Genomic DNA, 18533 nt, shown 5'->3' on the forward strand with positions numbered 1-18533 from the left:
CCTGACTGGGGCAGGGGAGTTGGAACTAGATCTTTGAGGTCCCTTCCAAACCAAGACATTCTATGATTCTATGGCTCATTACATTGAAATTGAGAGCTGTTTTGAGTACGGGCTGGGGAAGAGATCATTTAAGAGTGAGATATGGCCTGTAGAGATCTTATACCCTCCCCCTTTCCTCCCAGCCCTCTCTTTAATCATTCAGTGTCAGTAATAATTTGTGGATCATTTGTAATTCACCAGATGTTGTATTCAGGAACTGCCAGCTCAGCTGTTTGTGTTTTGCAGTGCAGTGGAAATCAGAAGTTTGCCTTTTATTTTGTGGTGGTAAGATCAGATTATTTGTTTTTTTTTTTTGCTTAGGGAGAGCCTGGCATCAAAGGTGAAAAAGGTCCTCCAGGAGAAAAGGGCCCTCCAGGTGAGCCTGGGATACCTGGTCATAAAGGCCATCCAGGTCTGATGGGACCCCACGGACCACCAGGAGACAGTGGGCAAGTTGGACCTCCTGGTCCCCCAGGACAGCCAGGATTTCCAGGACCACGGGTAAGGCTGCCAGATAAGGGCTTTGTGCTATGGTGGGAAATCAGAAAAGCTTCTAAGGTTGTGGTAGGGCTGGGAGAAACCAGAGCAAGTATGTGCTGCAACAGGGAGATAGCATTTTTCTCTCTCATCTCTTGATACATAAAAAGCAGACCTATGTTTTCTGGGGGTACTGGATTAAACTTCAAGAACTGAACAATTCAGACCGACAGCCAAGGAGGCCACTCTGACTCCTTATAACCATAACAGCCTAAATCAGGTCATGCAGCTATGCCCATACATACCTGGAGTCCAAAAAAGCTTCTTGCTATATGGGTGTTAATGCTTAGTGTTTCATACAGAGGTCTTATGTCTTCCTGTGCTGCCGGTTGCTATGAGAGACAAAGTGCTGAGCCATGGAAAGGTCACTGCTCTATTCCCGGAAATTTTGGAGTCAGCTCATCAGAATTCATGAAATCCTACTTTCATTTAATATTCTTTTCTTTTTTCTAATGGGAAACAATCTGGCTATTGAAAGTGCCTGAGGGTAATGTATGTACAAGAATGAGAACGACGACTGACCTGACATTAGTGAAGCTGATATGTCCATCCTGAGACTGAATTTGAGATTACCTCAGGGGGGGTAATAACTAGTAAAGTAATCTCCAGTAATGTGAATGCTGGGTAAACTTTAGACAAAACATATTTTTTTCTGCATCTCAGCAACACAGAGATTTGATGCTATCCAGTGATGATTATGGAGACTTGCAACTAATAGATTTAAAATGTCAAAAGATAATATGTAAGCCTTCAAATTATGTTCCACAATGATGTTTGCTTATTGGGATATTCACTGAGAGCCATTACAAGTGGTTAGTAGTAAGGACAAAATTGCTGCTTTTGTCACCATCAAACACATATTTTCCTTACACAGAATTGCTGTGGGAAGAAGGCAGCAAATGGATCAACTCTATCCTTATTAGCAATTTACTGGTTAAAACTGAAATGTCTCTTGGCTATTTAATAAAAATCTAAATTTCTTACTGGAGAACAACTTCTGATTCTGAAGACTTTATTAAGGTTTTGTAAACAGAGGAGACTGTATGCATTACTATATGTTAGAAGCATTAAGTCTGAGGGACAAAAACCACTTTCGTATAAATTTACAGAAGAAAGCAAGCTGATGAGAAATATTTTCTAACAGATGGAAAGAACAATTTTCATTTAAAAAAAAAAGGATTTTTCAAGTGAAACATATCACTGTACAAAGGAAAATGTTTGATCTTGTTGGTTCAAGATTATTTTTGAAACAGAGCTAAAATAGTTTTTTAGTGTTTGCGAAATATGCGAAGACATGTGTCTAATTTCCCTAAAACCATTTTTTATGTTCTTGGAAGGCCTCGGCCAAAAATATTCTCCTTCTAGTCCACCAAAAATGCTTTCATCAGTTTTTCAAGTGGACACACAGTGTTATTACGTATCTTTAAGTTTTAATGGGTACTACATCTGTTTAAGAGCACTGTCACAGGAAGGAGTTGAGAGAGCTGACAAAGGGCACTAATCCATGGAGGATGGACCAGGACCGGGCAGCCCTGTCTCCCTGCCTCCTTTCAACAGCTTGCAGCCAGGCTGAACCTTGTGTGTGCTTGGAAGAATGGGTAAATGTGTAGATTGGCTGTTGTTCTGCTGAGATAAGGCCTGTCAGCATGCCGTACATCCAGTATCAGTGCCTGTACCTACTTTGGGTATTTACCTTAACTATCCTGGAGGAAACTTGCAGTGCTGAAGAAAGAGGCAGGCTTTCCACAGTGGCCATGTGGAGCAGAAGTCTCCTGATCCAATTTCTATTACTCATCCTAATAGTGTATAGAGAGATTTTATGAAGGCCAGATTGGGTGGGAGCCCTGGGCAGCCTGTGGCAACTCTGCCCATGGCAAGGTGTTGGAGCTCAATGATCTTTAAGATCCCTTCCAATCTAAGCTGTTCTATGATTCTATGACTTCATGATTTAGCCTCCAACCAGGCTCCCTCCTTACACTATTGAGTCCACGGCTTACCAACAGCATGGAAATTATGGATGACTTGAATTCCTTTATATTCTTCTTCTTCCAAGTCTCTTCAGCCTTGTGTGTGCACTGGGTGAAGAAATGCAATCCTCTAGTCACTTCATCTAAAGTTTCATTTTCACATCCCCAGGCTGTGATTATTATATTGTGTTACTACTACAGTTATTACTCCCTAGGGGGAACCTCCGTCTCTAGAGACTCTGAGAAGACTCATCCAAGAGGAGTTAGCTAAGCAGCTAGATGGTAAGTAATTAGCTCTGAGAAGCCAGCAGATAGATCTGAGAGCATGAAAGATAATTTTCCATAGCTGTGGTGTTACAGCTAACACCTGAAACTCTTCTGCTTATGGAAGGCATTGTTGCAACAAGTCTCCTGGAAGACACATTTGTGTAAAATGACATTTGATGCCCACCAGTAAAAGGAGAGCATGTAGAGTGGATGTAGGCTGCTGTTTTTCTCAAAGCGTTTGAATTCCAGGCCAATATTGACAGTGAATATCTACAGTGAAATGCATAGCTGTTGTGCTTCTCTACACACAGCTCTTGAAGTTGCTGAAACATATCCAAGCACATTTTCCTCCATTCTAGAGATCATGGTGAAATTAGGTGATTTGTTTGAAGGAGTTTATTTACATGTTCTCAGAATTTGATTTCCATCCCAGCATAATAGCAGTCAAGAGTTTCCATCACTGAAGAGAACATAGAAAACCATTTTCCTTTCATTCTGTTGGATGTTTTTGTGATGCTAAGTGTGTCTAAAGAGCCCTCAAGGCTGCTAAGATTTTGAATTTGAGAGCTGTGAGCAATGTGACTGCATGGAATTCAGATGATATGTTGACACAGGGATCTGCCTTAGTTACGATTTCTGATTTCCCAGGCAGGGTACATTGGCTGATAAGTACATTGGCTTTCAGTCCATTTGTGTAACAGCCCAGAACAAGAAAAGAAAACTTTCTCCCTAAAGAGCTGCCACATAGCATCCCACTGCATAGCAGAAGCAGTGGAAACATTCTTTTTTTCAGATCAGCTATGATCTGAGTTTTACAGAAATCCACCAGCTGTATTGTTAAATAAAAGGATGTTCAGATCCTCCTTGAAGAAGGAACAGAGATAAGTGTTTAGGATTGTGCGTGATATTCAAGAGCAGTATGAAACTATGGAGAAATTAAGCTGAAATCATTTACAGAACGTATGGTACTATCATGGTGTTTGGGAAAGGGTTATGTGGCAACAACAAATGAATGGTCCTGAAAATTACATCAGTTCCCTATTTGGACTTTACTGGATCAATGTTTCCAGCTCTCCATCATTTGGAGCACTGATATTCTTGTCTAATAAACTCCGTTCCCCTCTGTTCACAGCAAAGTTAGCCTATCTCTTGGCGCAGATACCGCCTGCACATGTGAAAGCATACCATGGCAGACCAGGACCTCCTGGTCCCCCTGGGAAAGAAGGACTACCAGGAAGAACTGGCCCTCCAGGAGAGCCTGGACGACCTGGGCAGACTGGATCTGAAGGACCACCTGGACCCATTGGACCCAAGGGTGAGCAAATCTTGGTGTGTTTAGAAAATCCAATAAAGAGATATGTCCAGCATGGCAGGGGACTGGAGCTTGATGATCCTTGAGGTCTCTTCCAACCCAAGCTATTCTACAATTCTATGTTCTTTAGCGCAGCCATTGAGTACCAGAAAGAATATCCTGAGGAATGGTGTGAGAAGCAGTTCTGGTGAAACACTAGGAAATGAAGCAAACTGAAAAGGATTTTGCTCTATTAATTTTTAAAGGAAAAATTAATACTTTAAATTGATTAAGCTATTTATCTGCTTTTTTTCTCCCTAAGAATTGTAATTTCTGAAAGCCTCGATCATCTCAACACAACCATCCCATAGCTTGCCAGATATCCAAGCGACCTGGGAATACCTAGGACCTGAATTTGCATCATAGTCTTACTCGCCTAGGGCAGATTTTATTGAGATGTTGCAGTGATATAAGCAATAAGCTGAAATTGCTTAACGATCTTGGTATTCACCTCTTCTCTTAATAGCATCAAAGTAGTACTCAAAACTCTTGATAGAAGCTGCCTCAGTCTTTTAAAGCAGATTTTGTGGATGTGACCAGCAGCTGCAGAGTGTCACAAGTTGGTTAGGTCTTCATTCCCACTTATTCCCGTTCTCAGAGGAGTGACAACAATTAGGAACTACTTTTTTTAGCAAATATGTTGGTTTAAGTGTGGATAAAAGACCTGTGGTAGTTTGTTCCATAGATAAGGCTTATTAATTAATTGTTGTCTTTTTCCCCTCTCTACAGGAGAAAGAGGAGCAAAGGGTGAGAAAGGAGATGCTGGCATTGGCCAGAGAGGTGAAATAGGTCCTCCAGGAATTCCAGGTATGTTTTTTTCAGAAAGCTATACACACACCCACAAAAGTGTGTGTATATATATATATGTATATATATATATAAAACTCAGAACATTTACAAAGACAAAGGTCTGTTCTATGTTAGGTAAGTAATCAAGTTGACATAAATAATGGCATTATGCTATGTCCATAGCCAGTGGCCCATGGGAAGAAATAAAACACTAGCATCATATGTGGCCATCTTTGTTTCTTCAGCTTGATTGGCAAACACAATGACCCATGTCAGTAAGAGTTAGGTTAACTGACCTCTGGGACAAGTCCAAAGTGAGGCTTTATTTGCTAGGTACACAGTGAGGTGCCTTATCTGCACTCGCCAGAATCTTCTTGTGACCAAGATGAACGCAGAGATCCAGGCAGCTTCAGCCTGCTATAAAAGATTGTATCTAACACCTCTGTTTCAGGCATATAGCTCAAGCTTTATCTTTGCTGATAAACAAGAAGCAAATAAATTTTGTTTCTAATTTGTAATTAGGAGCCATTGATCGGCTTTACCTTCACTCTGCTTTGGTGGGAGTGGAAATTATGGAAAAAAAATTCATTACTCCATAGGCTGCATCAGGCATGCTGGTCCTGCGTCGCTTTAAAATAACAATGAATCCACTATACTTCACACAACGAGTTATCTCCCACAAATGACTCTTGCCTCAAGTTTTCCCATTCTCTCTGCCTCCCTGGGAGGACTAGATGTCATTGCCTGTGCAGCTGCACAACTTCAACAACATAGTGTGTTAAGAGCATAGTACAGTTGTGTAATCCAATTACACATATAGGATGGAAATATCCTATATTTCTCGCATTCAGAGGAGTCATGTTTGCCACATTCTCATAGAAATATGTCAGCCAGATCCAAATCTGTGGAAGGTGATGCCTACATCCCAGTATAGGCAGTAAAGCCATCTCCTGTGATGCTGTGCTACTAAGTACTTCACTCTGAAGTGCCACTCACCAAGGGCATTTTGTTTTTATTTTAGGCCTCCCAGGAGAGCCTGGCTATGCCAAAGATGGGATACCAGGACCACCTGGCCCTCAAGGTGAAGCTGGGGTACCTGGTCTCATGGGCCCACAGGGACCTCCGGGAGCCAATGGACAGTGTGACCCTGCTCAATGCGCTTACTATGCAAGCCTGGCTGCCAGGCCTGCCAATGTCAAAGGGCCCTAGGATACAGGAAGTATCCCCAGACTTGTTTTTAAAACTTGAATTCATCCAGCCTGCCAAGAGCTCTCAGATGTCTTCAACTTTGTTTCTTTCACGGGAGGCCTTCTAAAGCCAACAAATGCTGCCGGTCGGTCAGATTATTTTTATGAATTATAATAATAATTATTATTATCTTTGATGTGACATGTGAATTTGATCTTGTTTCTCTAACAACAGGGCATATTAAAACATTAAAAATGTGGTTTTTTTTCTTTTGAAGAGCATACAACATTGATGCGTTGTGTAGCAGTTTATGCAAAACCAATCTGATACCAATTTTTTTTTTCCTTTTTGTAGTTAATTCTTTCCAAAGCTTTAGCCTTGAAACTGAAATTAAATCCTGCACTGTGCAGCATGGGGCATTAACTGTGTAGTCACAGGACTGTGGTGCTAGCTGCCATCCACACAGAGGACAGGAAGATAAGGTCATGCCAAAGCTGGGGAAGAGATCTCTAATGCACTCAGTTCACAATGGACAGGCAAGGCGTTCCTTGGAAGATCTCTTTTACATTTATTATTCTGTCCACAAAAGAATTGGAATTCTATAGAAGCCAGTTTTTTGGGACCATGTGAAATCTCACAGTGAGGCCTGGATCACTGTTCCTCATGCAATAACTTCAGTAGATGAAGAGTATGTTCATATCAGATGGAGCTTGTCTTCCTTCTGTCAGGGAGATGCCTCTGAAAAAGCCACAATATTATCCTCCATCAGCTCAGGGCTGTCAATTCCACTTTTCATTGTCAGTGCACACACAGCTCTATCACTTCTTCACCCAAGAATTCTGCCAGACCAATGTCTTCTACTGTTAAAAATCTCAGGAAGCGAAGTGTCACCTGACTTCACTGTTTTGAATGATACACCATGACAATAACTTGGAAAAGTTGTGTTTTAGAGGGAGGTGAGAAATTAGTGGCTGGTTTTCATCTCTGATGAAAAGTTCAGAACAAAGAGGTGTTCAGAAATTGTGTTTGAGAGTGAAAGACAAAACTCAGACACAGGCCGTTTTGCCTATCAGCTCATTGCCAAAATCAAGTTGGGAATTCACTGAAAAAATAAATAGGGGACAGAGTCTGAGAAGACATTCACAGCATTCAATCTAACTTTCTGACAGAGACACATGGAAGAGCCAGATCTCCAAAACTCTTCTGAATAAGCAGTTTGTATTGAGTGATCAGAGTAACGAACGTGATACAGACACTAAGTGCTGAATCTGTTTTGAAATCCCATCTGATCTTTTGGAGAGATAAATGTGGCCCCCTGCCCTGCTGGCATGTTCACCATGTGGCATGGTGCTTCCAAAGTGGCTAAGTGGCTAAGCCAAGCAGGAGGCACAGCTGTCTATAACCATCCCAAAATCAGACACTGTAGCTATAAGCCCAAAGCTGACTATTTGCAAACCTTGGAGTCTTTTTCTTACCCAGAAGATTAAACAGTCTTTTTTATGTAGATCTCAGTGGTGACATTTTTGCTATTTCCTATGCAAGTAAATTATTTTATTGGATTTTACTGTGATCCTGTCTGCGGAAAGACCATGCAAAGTGAAAATATCATGAAGAGAAGAGCATACTGCTTTTTAGTAATTCTCAATAGTATATGTTACTGTAGTGCTTTCTATAGTTAAGTTTTATGCAAGCATGTTGATCACATAGTATTTAACATCATCATTTTTTCTAGTCCAGAATGAATGAGATTTTATTCCTCTAGTGGTGTCTCTCTTACTCAGGAGAGACGTCTCAACATGGTATGAGCCATTATTTTGAGTAAATATCATGGCAATGGCAGGTTTTATGGAGGTCAGGCATGCTAGTTGTCCCATATTAATGTGACATGGTGTGATGAGTAATAAGCTGATGATTGGACTAGATGATCTTTTTCAACCTTAATGATTCTGTGATTCTATGATTCTATGATGTGAAACTCCCCAAATTCTGCATTGTGCATATTTGCATACACCATGAATGGCTCAGACTTTAATACACTCAAGTATACCATGTGACAGGTAAATATATAATGGTGCTCTACTGAACAAATTCCAGGGTCTTTCATCTCTCCAAAATGGTGCATTGGAATCTAGATAAAGGAGATAGGAGATTCTGGAGTTTTTGTTGTTCTGTCTTTTTTTAATTTTAATTTTAATTTTCTTTGATAACTCATTTCATCTGCAAGTCTCTCAAAGCCATTGCCAACAGCAGTCTGTGTTAGGAAAATGAGACACATTGACATCTTCAATAGAAATATTAGATTATTTAATAGAAATATCTATTTTACTGTTGCCTGTTCAGTCCATTCCTGCCTTTGTGTTCTGAGTTCAGTGGATACCATTTCCCTGCTTTTTCTTAAACCTCGTTTCCTCTTCAGCCAGTTACATGACATTTACCAAGCACAATCTGTCAGTAGTGAGGAGTATGAGACAGTTGCTGCAGACTCTGCAGGGGTGCTTATAGCCACCCAATACTGTCTGCTAAACAGCTTCCGAGGCAGCAATGGATGCAGGAGGTGAAAGATAGGGCAGAGGTAATGCGTGTGGCTGCTCTACTGACCACTCTTGAACAAGATGAGGATGTGGCTTTTGCATCTCAATGTTCCTGGCTCAGAAACAAAGCATTTGGTACATCACAGTGAAGTTTATTCAGTGTCTGAGATTTAATCCCAGAAATCCACTGTTATTTTTGTATGATTTTTTTTTGGCCAGCCGTGTGATAAGAGGGAACAGACTGATAAGATGGCATTAGAAAGGCAGAGAATGCATTGTCTATATGTTACCATGGTGCTAATGATACACACATCTTACTATATTGCTAGAGTGTTGGGTTTTTTTAATCAATTGTGTAAATTATTACAGCTATAGCAAACAAACTATTATTCCATTATACATTTCTCCTGTCAAATAAATAATTTAAAATTTTAAAGAGATTAATTTGGGTAAAATAGTTTTTGTGTTACATTATTTAACAATTTACACTTGTATTCTGAACTGCTCTAAATTAGCTTTTTTTGGAGCTGTAGCAAGGAATAAATTATTCTCCTTCTTTGCTGCTTTTGAGAGGCTCATCTCATTACAATCTTGTGATGTTGTTTTTCTGAGCTGTCCTTTTCACACCTCTCGTTAATATGGGATAATTAAACTGTCTAAGGTTGAACTCATTTCCACATGTTTATCCAGAAATGTGTAATCAAAGCAAAATGGTACTGCTCAGGACTGAAACAAATGTGTGTGTTTTTCCAGAGCTGCAATAAAAATGTAGCAGCAGCTAAGCCTCGGATCTGTGCTCTGAGCATAGAACTGTCAGGGAGATGAGCACATCTTTTACTTTCTGGACTATTAAGAAAAAATACAATTAAAATTAAAAGAAAATAAAAATAAAAATATGGAGAAATTTTGATCTTTTAATGTGAAAACTATCCAAGCCTTAACCTGCTACAGGCTGCTTTTTGGCAGCTTCTGAACAGGAGGTGATGCTGATGCATGTCTGGGTATCATCATCTGAGAATGTGTTGGGAACCAGAGACACCGAGAGAGTACTTCATGGATTCGAGTTGGAAGGGACCCCAAAAGGGCATCTACTCCAACTCCCCTGCAATGAACAGGGGCACCTACAGCTAGATCAGGGTGCTCAGAGCCCTGTCCCGGTCTGACATTGAATGTCTCCAAGAATGGGGCATCCACCACATCTTTGGGCAATGTGTGCCAGTGTGCCTCAGTACTCTTATAGTAAAAAACTTCTTCCTTCTACTTCCTTGGTCTAAAAGACTTCCAGGTACAATGTAAGACCTGGGAGTATCCTAGATTTTCAGTGAGTCTCCAGTGAGGGAGATTATGTACATCTCAAATGATGTGAGATGCTTATGTCTAGGTTCCTGAATCTCATGCTCAGAGCTAGGCTGTGACACCTGCTTTTAGGTGATTCCAGTGTGAGGTTTGGACCTTGGATGAGCATCCTAAAGTAATCAGCTGAAGCACTCTGGGCTGCATTACTTGAATTGGCCTGGTGTTGACAGAAGAGCTTCTGATAAGTGTGTGTCTTTCACCATTACTGGGTTGCTACTGGGTTGCTCATGTTGCTACTGGGTTGATATGAGGATGGATGTGTTACAGACAATGAGGTGTTCGGTATTATGGGAATGGCATAGGGAGATGGACAATGTTATGGCACCAATGTGTACTGTTCTTTTGCCAGGAAATAACAGAAAATGAAATATTGAGTTACTAAAAAAACCCGCTACCAGCTCTTTCAGTCTGTCAGACTGGGTAAAGGATGCTGCTTTCTGGCAACCCTGCACAAGGTGAGCATCCTAACATGAGGAGTCCCCCTTGTTGACCCTGCAAAGCCATCTCTGCTTGTGGGGAGAATCGTTGCATCAGCCATCTAGTTGCTTCCTGAATCCTAAGTTTGGCACTTCTTGTAGGTTAACAAGAGTCCGTCAGAGCCTGGGCTTTCATTTCATCACCTTGTACTGGTGAAGCTGTGTTAAGAAATGGAAGAATGCTTGCCCTCATCCATCTAGTTTAAACCTAGAAATCACAAATGGATTTTTGTGTCTTGACTTGTGAAATGTGCACAACTGATTAGAAAAGCCTAAAGAGATGATGAACTTTTCATTATCCAGGTTGGTTTCCAAACAGATTTTCAGGCTAAATTATGAATTTATCATGCACCTTGATTTAAAACTATTGACTCTGGCATATTCTTATTGGAGTTGTGTGAACTGAGAGTGAGAATATCCTTCTGGGTCTCTAAATGGATCACGTGTTGAAAGTATGGTCTCCTTCTTGCAATTTTATTTATTGGACCGTAAACTGCATGTAGGAAGGACAAGGGAACAATGTGACAGAGAGGCATTAATCATACACTGACGTTCCTGATGAGACAGTGATCAGCATTAGGAAGAAGGATGTTCTGAAAGATGGAGCAGAATAGAACTTGCTGCCTTTTAAAGAAAAGCCCAGAGTCATACTTTTAGGGAGAAACAGTTCAATAGGGAGAGCAGTGCCCAGCATCAGAAAAGCCTTTCGCTCTAAGCACAGCTTTGGTCAGCATGATGTGCTGTCTGAAAGGCTTGGATTTTGATGCGGAGAGAGAAGAGTGTTTAAGCAGAAAGCAGCACACACAGCAGTTCATTGTGTTTCACAGGACAGACATAGCTGACAATGTATATTTAGAAACACATTGAGATGGCTTTTGTTCAAGTCTAAAATGCAGCTCATTGCAGGAACTTTTTCAGCACTCTTGGTGGGAATTGTATTTCAGTGTTATTTTTATGGTTAATTATGAGGTCTGTTATTTCTGGTCAGAAGCCTTCCTTTGCAAGTGAAAAAATCTCACTTGTCCTTTGTTATTATAATCATCTTTGATATATACATATATTTCCAGGCTACTGTACCCATTCCTACTTGTGAAAAGGTATTAGATTTCCTCTGTTTACCCTTTTTTAATGTAAAACGTACACCACTTCTTAATGAAGGTAACATAGCTTTCAGATCTCATTGACAATAATGGTGATCCTAAAGAACAGGAGTAACCACTTTGTGTCCACAGGATTTGCTCACACTGTTATCCATTCAGCTGTAATATTCCCAGCTCAATAGCTTGTAGTCTCCATCAAGAAACTACTGGCATTGCAGGTGCTTATAATTCAAAAACAGAATCACAGGATCACAGAATGGCCAGGGTTGGAAGGGACCTCAAGGATCATGAATCTCCAACACTCCTGCCACATGCAGGGCCACCAACGTCCACATTTAGTACTAGGCCAGATTGCCCAGGCCCCCATCCAACCTGGCCTTGAACACCTCCAGGGACGAGGCATCCACAACATCTCTGGGCAGCCTGTTCCAGCACCTCACCACTCTCATAGTAAAGAACTTCCTCCTGACATCCAACCTAAATCTTCCCTTCCTCAACTTAAAACCATTTCCCCTTGTCCTGCTGTTATCTACCCTTTCAAAGAGTTGATTCCCCTCCTGTTCATAGGCTCCCTTTAGGTACTGAAAGGCTGCAATGAGGTCACCCCACTGCCTTCTTTTCTCCATGCTGAACAAGCCCAGCTCTCTCAGCCTGTCTTCATAGGGGAGGTGCTCCAGTCCCCTGATCATCTTTGTGGCTCTGTTCTGGACCCTTTCTAACAGCTCTCTGTCTTTCTTGTACTGGGGGCCTGGACACAGTACTCCATATGGGGCCTCATGAGGGCAGAATAAAGAGGGACAATCACCTCCCTGTCTCTGTTGGCCATCCCCCTTCTGATGGAGCCCGGGATGTCATTTGCTTTCTGAGCTGCAAGAGCACACTGCTGCCTCATGTTAAGCTTTTCACCCATCAAGACCCCCAGGTCCTTCTCCACAGGGCTGCTCTCAGGGTCTGCTCCTTTCAGTCTGTATGGATGCCTGGGATTCCTCTAGCCCAAGTGCAGAACCTTGCACTTTGCTCTGTTGAACCCCTTCAGGTTCACCCAGGCCCACCTTTCAAGCCTGTTGAGGTCCCTCTGAATGGCATCCTTTCCTTCCACCATGTCAACCGCACCACTCAGCTTGGTGTCATCAGCAAACTTGCTGAGGGTGCCCTCAATTCCGCCATCAATGTCATTGTCAAAGAGCACTGGTCCCAAGACAGACCCCTGGGGGACGCTGCTTGTACCGACCTTCACCTGGACATACATAACATATAACAACCTCTAAGCACTGACAGATACCAGATTAGTGACATGGTTTTGTCTTACAGATGCTGAAGATGAATCTGAAAGAAATCCAGAGCTTGATTTCAACAGGATTAAGGCATTTGCATGCTGAATCCAAGCCAAGGGTTGGTTTGTAACAGCACCGAAAATCTGTATCTCAGGGCAAATCCATTAAAAAACAGAATAACCTAAATTGTAAGTTCGGAGCTTGAATTATGATCCTGAAATCCTCTGGTCAGCATTTTCTGGCTAGAGGGCTTTAAACTCTGCCCACCCATCTGTGCTGCCATACAGTTCCCCAGTGCTGGATACAAGGCCCCTGCAAGCTCAGCACCACACAGGGCTGAGGAGATCTGATGGATGGGTTATTGATGCTGGATGGAAAACTGGAGCATCACTCTTCCCCAGACCTGACCTGGTTGATCTTTTCAGGCCATGCTTATAAGGTATTTTGTTCTGCCTTTAATAGCCTTTCATGAAGAAATTTCTTCATGAAAAGCATTTTAAATTGTCATTCTAAGCATTTTTTATCTGAGAGACATATGAATTAGAGGATGAAATAAAAGAGGTGGCTTTCTCAGCCTGAGGCTTCAAACCCACAATTGTCTCCTTCTGGGAAAATGCCCTTCTCTGTACACAGCATGCTGTACTGAGTGGCTTAGGATAAACCTGGTATTTCTCATCTCCTACAAAAGGTATGTTGTGAGGAATAAAAAATTCTTTTTAAACATGCCAGAGCAAGTTCAGCACAAGATCCTATCTCTGTGGTACTGAGGGTCATACACTCAGCAGGAGAGAGGAGGACTTTCAGATTTCAAAACCTATGCTTTATTGTGTTTGCTTAATGTTAAAGGCACAACTGCCCTGAGGGCAGGTCCTCTTCTTGGCTGCCAGCTCCCAGGCACCAGCACCGAGTCTGTCTTCTTGCTTCATTTACCACATGCTTTATCTTCAGTTGCAGTCCCTTGGGACTGACCAACATGAATTCCACAAACAAAACCACTTTATGTTTGCCCACCCGCTGTTTCACTTTCTAAACACCTTTGTTTCCTGAATACCAGCAGATCACTGCCACCAGCTGACTGCCTGAAACAAGAGAAAAAATCCATTAGGTGGGTTTTGTGTGCACTGCAGTGCTGGAAAGGAAGCACCTGGCCATGTGAGAAGGGCAAATGTTTACTCGGTGGGACGTATCTGAGCAACCCAAACACTCTGCATGTGTATTGTTAATGTGCCTGGCAGAGAGGAAAGCTGACAGAGAGCTTCAGTCAACCAAGAACCTCAGTGGTTGCCCGTGGTGCAAGCAACAAATGATCAGTCACCACTGTGCTCTGGGTTCAAGCAGTTTCTGGTGGGAGAATGAATGCAGCCATGTCCTTCAGATGCACCTCTACGGGTCCTGATTTACACTGGAGATATCTCACAGAACGCGATCCAAAGTGCAAAGGAAAGAAGAAACTGAAGATTTCAGGCAGAGATCTGGCATCAGTCCCTGCACAGGTCTTTGGGCTGGACCAACTGCAGGCCCTGGAGATGAGTCCAGAACGAGAGAGCTGCCTGAGGTACCGCATGGAGCTGCTGCCCCGCGAGATCAGCCGCTTGAAGAACCTAACCCTCCTCTATATGGACTCCAATAACCTGAAGAAAATCCCTGCTGAAATCGGTACCTTGAGGAACTTGGAGAGGCTGACGCTGAGCAACAACCACCTGAGCTCCCTGCCCCCAGAGATGGGGACCCTGCAGCGGCTGCACAGCCTCCACCTGGCCAACAACAGCCTCACCCACCTGCCCGCAGCCCTCTGCCAGCTGAGCAGCCTCACCTTCCTGGACCTGAGCGACAACAAAATACGCAGCATCCCCTCCAGCATCCGGCAGCTGGAGAAACTGGAAACGTTGCTGCTGCTCTTCAACTCGCTGGAAAACCTGCCCGAGGATGTCTGTCTTTTAAGGAATCTGCACACACTTTGGCTGGGAAACAACCACCTGCGATCCCTTCCACCACGATTTGGGGAGCTGGTCAACCTGGATTGGGGGTACAACTACTGTTCCTGCAATTTTGAAGGGAATCCACTAGAAAATCCTCCCCCTGAAGTCTGTAGCAGAGGTTCCGAGGAGATCAGAGACTATTTCTTGTCGTTTCATAGAGTACTGGCAGAATAGATGACTGGGGTCAGCCCTTCAGCTGACTGACATGGGTTTATGTTGTTCAAATCATCTGCACAAGGAAAATGTGTTTCAGATGGAAAAATGTGGTGAAATCACTCTGTGAAGCTCAAAAGCTTCCTCTCTGCTGTAAGGTGATTTTTCTGACAGTCTTTTTTTGACACTAGTATTGAGTGATGGTGTATATCTTTCATCAGTTGTTTTAAGGACAGCTATAATCATTTCATTGTTTATGGCTGTATAAATCTATCTCATGAAATGTTGCAGCCAAACGTTCAGTCAGAGAAAATGAACAGTGTCGAGTCGGGGAGGATAGAGTCAGGTAAACACTTTGTGGTCTGTAAATAGAAGTAACAAGTTTGCACACCGAGTCAGTGCTTGAGTCTGGGCTTGAACAAGTGCAGGCTGAGATTTATCTCAGTGTTTAATGCCATTCAGACTTGTGGATTTAGATTTGCTTCACATGGCTCAGAATTTCTTTACTTTTCATGGTATTTCACTGTTTTGCACTTGCAGAATCACCTCAGGGTTCTGGATAGAAGCAACCTATATCCAGGTTGCAGAAGTTAATATGCAAATGATGTCTCCATTGCTTTGGCAGAATATAATGTGTATCTTATCATGCTTCTCTTGAGCACCAGCTTTGGTACGGAACTGTGGCTCTCCTGTGAAACAGCACATAGCTGGGGCTGGTTTGTCAATCCCTGTGGAGTTACACAGAGCAATAATGGAATGCGGGTAGCCCTCCTTTATTGCATGCAGCCCCAGCAGAAGGTTTCCACCTCTACCACGTCTGGAAAAGTGTTCAGAGATATTAAAATATGAGTATGCAAACTTTCTGCAAGGGAATATTTCTGAGCATTCTTGTTTGCAGTCAAAAAAAAGGCTTCATCAGTGCTGTATTATGGAAATTTGCTGAGACTCCCTTCCTTTCATTTTACTTTCTCTCCCCTTAGTTTCTCATCAGTATTTTCTTCCCACCTACCCTTTGCTCTTGTTGGGTGTTTTCTGTCAGGCTGTTGCCTCTGTCCTTATCTTCCTTTTTCATTATTGCCTCCTCAAAAGCATCTCATTCCCTAATAAATGCCATTATTTGCCCTTTTTTGTCTTTTGTCTTTTATTTTTCATTTGACCAGTGTGCAAAAAGCTGCAACTTCGTGTCTTTCCAGGAAGGAAGGGTGGAATTGGGCTTGCTGGGATCTGAGCATGGGCTTCCAGGTTTTGTGGAGAGAGGGACTGTTGGTGTGTGAGACACAGATATATGGATCATTAAGTATGTTGTTCAGGCATTGTCTTCTCCTTGGTCAGCAAGAGAACGTGGGACCAGAACAGATGCTGAAATTGTACCGAGTAACAAAACACAATGGCAGATATTCTTGGCATGGACTGATTTGTACAGTGCTCTGACATTGGGTCTGGCCCTGACCTATGTGCTGTGAAGCTTTCAAGCCAGTATCACCTTTTTGTGATTTAGTAACCAGATTTGGTATAGGTGTAGTATGTCACATTGCAGTAAATTAATGCATGCTAATGATGGGCATGCAATAATGCCTCAGCAGCTTCTTTCTTTGTTTTCCTGCAGGCAATTATTTTTAAAAGGCTTGGAGGCGAATTATGTGGCACAGGAAATAAAAGGTTAAAGGGATTATATTGCCTTGCTTGTTTGGGTCTTCTGTGGCAGCATGAAGAATCAGAAACCTGTTTACTTTTCAAAGGAGATTTGCAGCATGATAGGAGACTGTACGTGAAGTAGCTCCTAAAGCTGGTCTTAGGTAAGATGGAGGGTAAATCAAGGTGGCAACACTAAAGGCACTGAAGGACTTGAGTTTTGTTTCTGTTTATATCATTGATTCATTACATGGAGTTGAGCAGGTATTCTCAAGGTCTTCTGTTGTATTTGCCTGTTCTGGGACAAGTGTGAGACTGAAATTCCGTAAGTGCGATCTTTTCTAGAGACTTAAATCTTACACACTGAATCTTGCCAGGGCAGCATCTTTAGCAGTGTAGTAAGAGGGACACTTTCTCATATCCTCTTTGAAACCATTTAGATCCTATCTTGCTGTCTCTCTTCTGCATTGCACAGGATTTGGTTTTGAAGATCTATTTCCTTTCCCTTCTGCTTCCTGGTCACCCATTCCCAAATGGAAGCTTGCTTGGGAAATTTGCAGCATCTCACAACTTTAATTTTTGTTTTTGGCCAACAACATTTCAAATAGAGTCATAGAATCGTAGAATCACCAAGGCTGTAAAAGACCTCCAAGATCATCCAATCAGTCCAACCAATGTCAGAAGTTTCACACTGAGGAGTCGAGCTCATTCCAAAGCCAGTGAGAGTTTACTTTATCTAGTCCTTTTTCTCAAAAAACACTGTGAATTCTAAAGCATGATTACATCCATTAACCATTGAGCTGTTCCTCCTGGTAATAAATTGAGACAAAAAGAGGGTTAAGGCCTACAAGAACATGGAATCTTTAACAGATAGCGTCAGTACCTTTGCTATAGTTCTTCAGTCTGTAAGGATCAAGAGAAACTTCATGAGATCAATGCAAGTGAGTTGCTTGGATAGACTGAATGTCATGCAGCAAGAAGAAATTCTCCCTCTGTATCATGCTGTCTGATGCCTCTTCATCTCTCTTTTTGTCCTGGTGGCTTTCAAAATCTTATTTCCCAAAATGGAAACCCCAGTAGTGTGTAAATGTTGTAGTATTCCAGCATCTGTTTTAGTGGCTTAGTTACACAGAGCAATAACTAGATCTTGGTGTTGTCATTAAGATGGTGTTAAAATCTAATCTCAAACTGCTTATTCTTTATTTGTTGTACTATCTGTATTGTTGCTAAGCGCTCTCATTTTCATCTGCTCATTAAAACCTCAAGTGTTAATATCAGTGAAGAGCAAACTGCTTGGATATGAGCCCCAGTGGAAAGGCTTAGATGTATGCCTGGACCCCCCATACTTCGTGGAGGAGCATTTGTTGAAGCTGATATTCAGTACTGAGGGAGTTGTTCATTTACTTCCCTTCACTCCATACCATACTGCAAACAGACCAGCATTGGAGAGCGTTGTACCCTAGAACTGCATAGACTTTTCTTTGCAACAGAACAGTAATGACATATAAAAGCAGTGAGTGAAAAAGGCTCCAAATAGAATTTCAGAATAATAATATACGTAAGGGCAGAGAGCTCTTTAATTTAACATACAAATGTATGATGGTCACAGACTACTTCAGACTACAGATAAACTGCATATTTTTAATGCTGAAGAGTTCACCTGAGAATATGACAGATTTTCCACCAACTGAAGTCTGTAAAATCCCCAGTCTAGCTCATCCAAAGGTTTGATGGTAACATCCAACCTTGTTTTATGCAAAATGAAGCTTACAAGGACTTTTTCTCCCTTTGAAATTACATGGCTACAATCTATAGCTGCTGCAAATCTAAAATAATAAGTCTTGTACCTCAGCATGAACTTCTCGGTTTTCAAGGGATAAGAGCAATGCTGGAA

The 18533-nt window shown here is 42.0% G+C and overlaps 2 protein-coding genes across 2 annotated transcripts in view; both read left to right on the forward strand.

Annotated features, from left to right (window-relative positions):
* Positions 1-6159, forward strand: part of COL22A1 (collagen type XXII alpha 1 chain) — a 211400-nt gene extending 205241 nt beyond the window's left edge. Inside the window, exons 60-64 of the mRNA XM_042808661.1 lie at positions 361-540; positions 2759-2825; positions 3943-4125; positions 4891-4968; positions 5972-6159. Of these exons, the coding sequence (XP_042664595.1) occupies positions 361-540; positions 2759-2825; positions 3943-4125; positions 4891-4968; positions 5972-6159 (696 nt within the window). The remainder of the gene's footprint in view (positions 1-360; positions 541-2758; positions 2826-3942; positions 4126-4890; positions 4969-5971) is intronic.
* An 8080-nt stretch (positions 6160-14239) lies between these two features.
* LOC122168495 (leucine-rich repeat and IQ domain-containing protein 4-like) lies at positions 14240-15056 on the forward strand. Its single transcript, XM_042833877.1, has one exon. It carries the CDS (start codon positions 14240-14242, stop codon positions 15026-15028), a length of 789 nt encoding a protein of 262 aa, XP_042689811.1. The 3' UTR covers positions 15029-15056.
* Positions 15057-18533: the final 3477 nt, after the last annotated feature.

This window comes from Centrocercus urophasianus, unplaced genomic scaffold, assembly GCF_019232065.1.
Source record: "Centrocercus urophasianus isolate 14NV4802_14NV808 unplaced genomic scaffold, USGS_Curo_1.0 seq_11, whole genome shotgun sequence".
NCBI classification, from domain to species: Eukaryota; Metazoa; Chordata; class Aves; order Galliformes; family Phasianidae; genus Centrocercus; species Centrocercus urophasianus.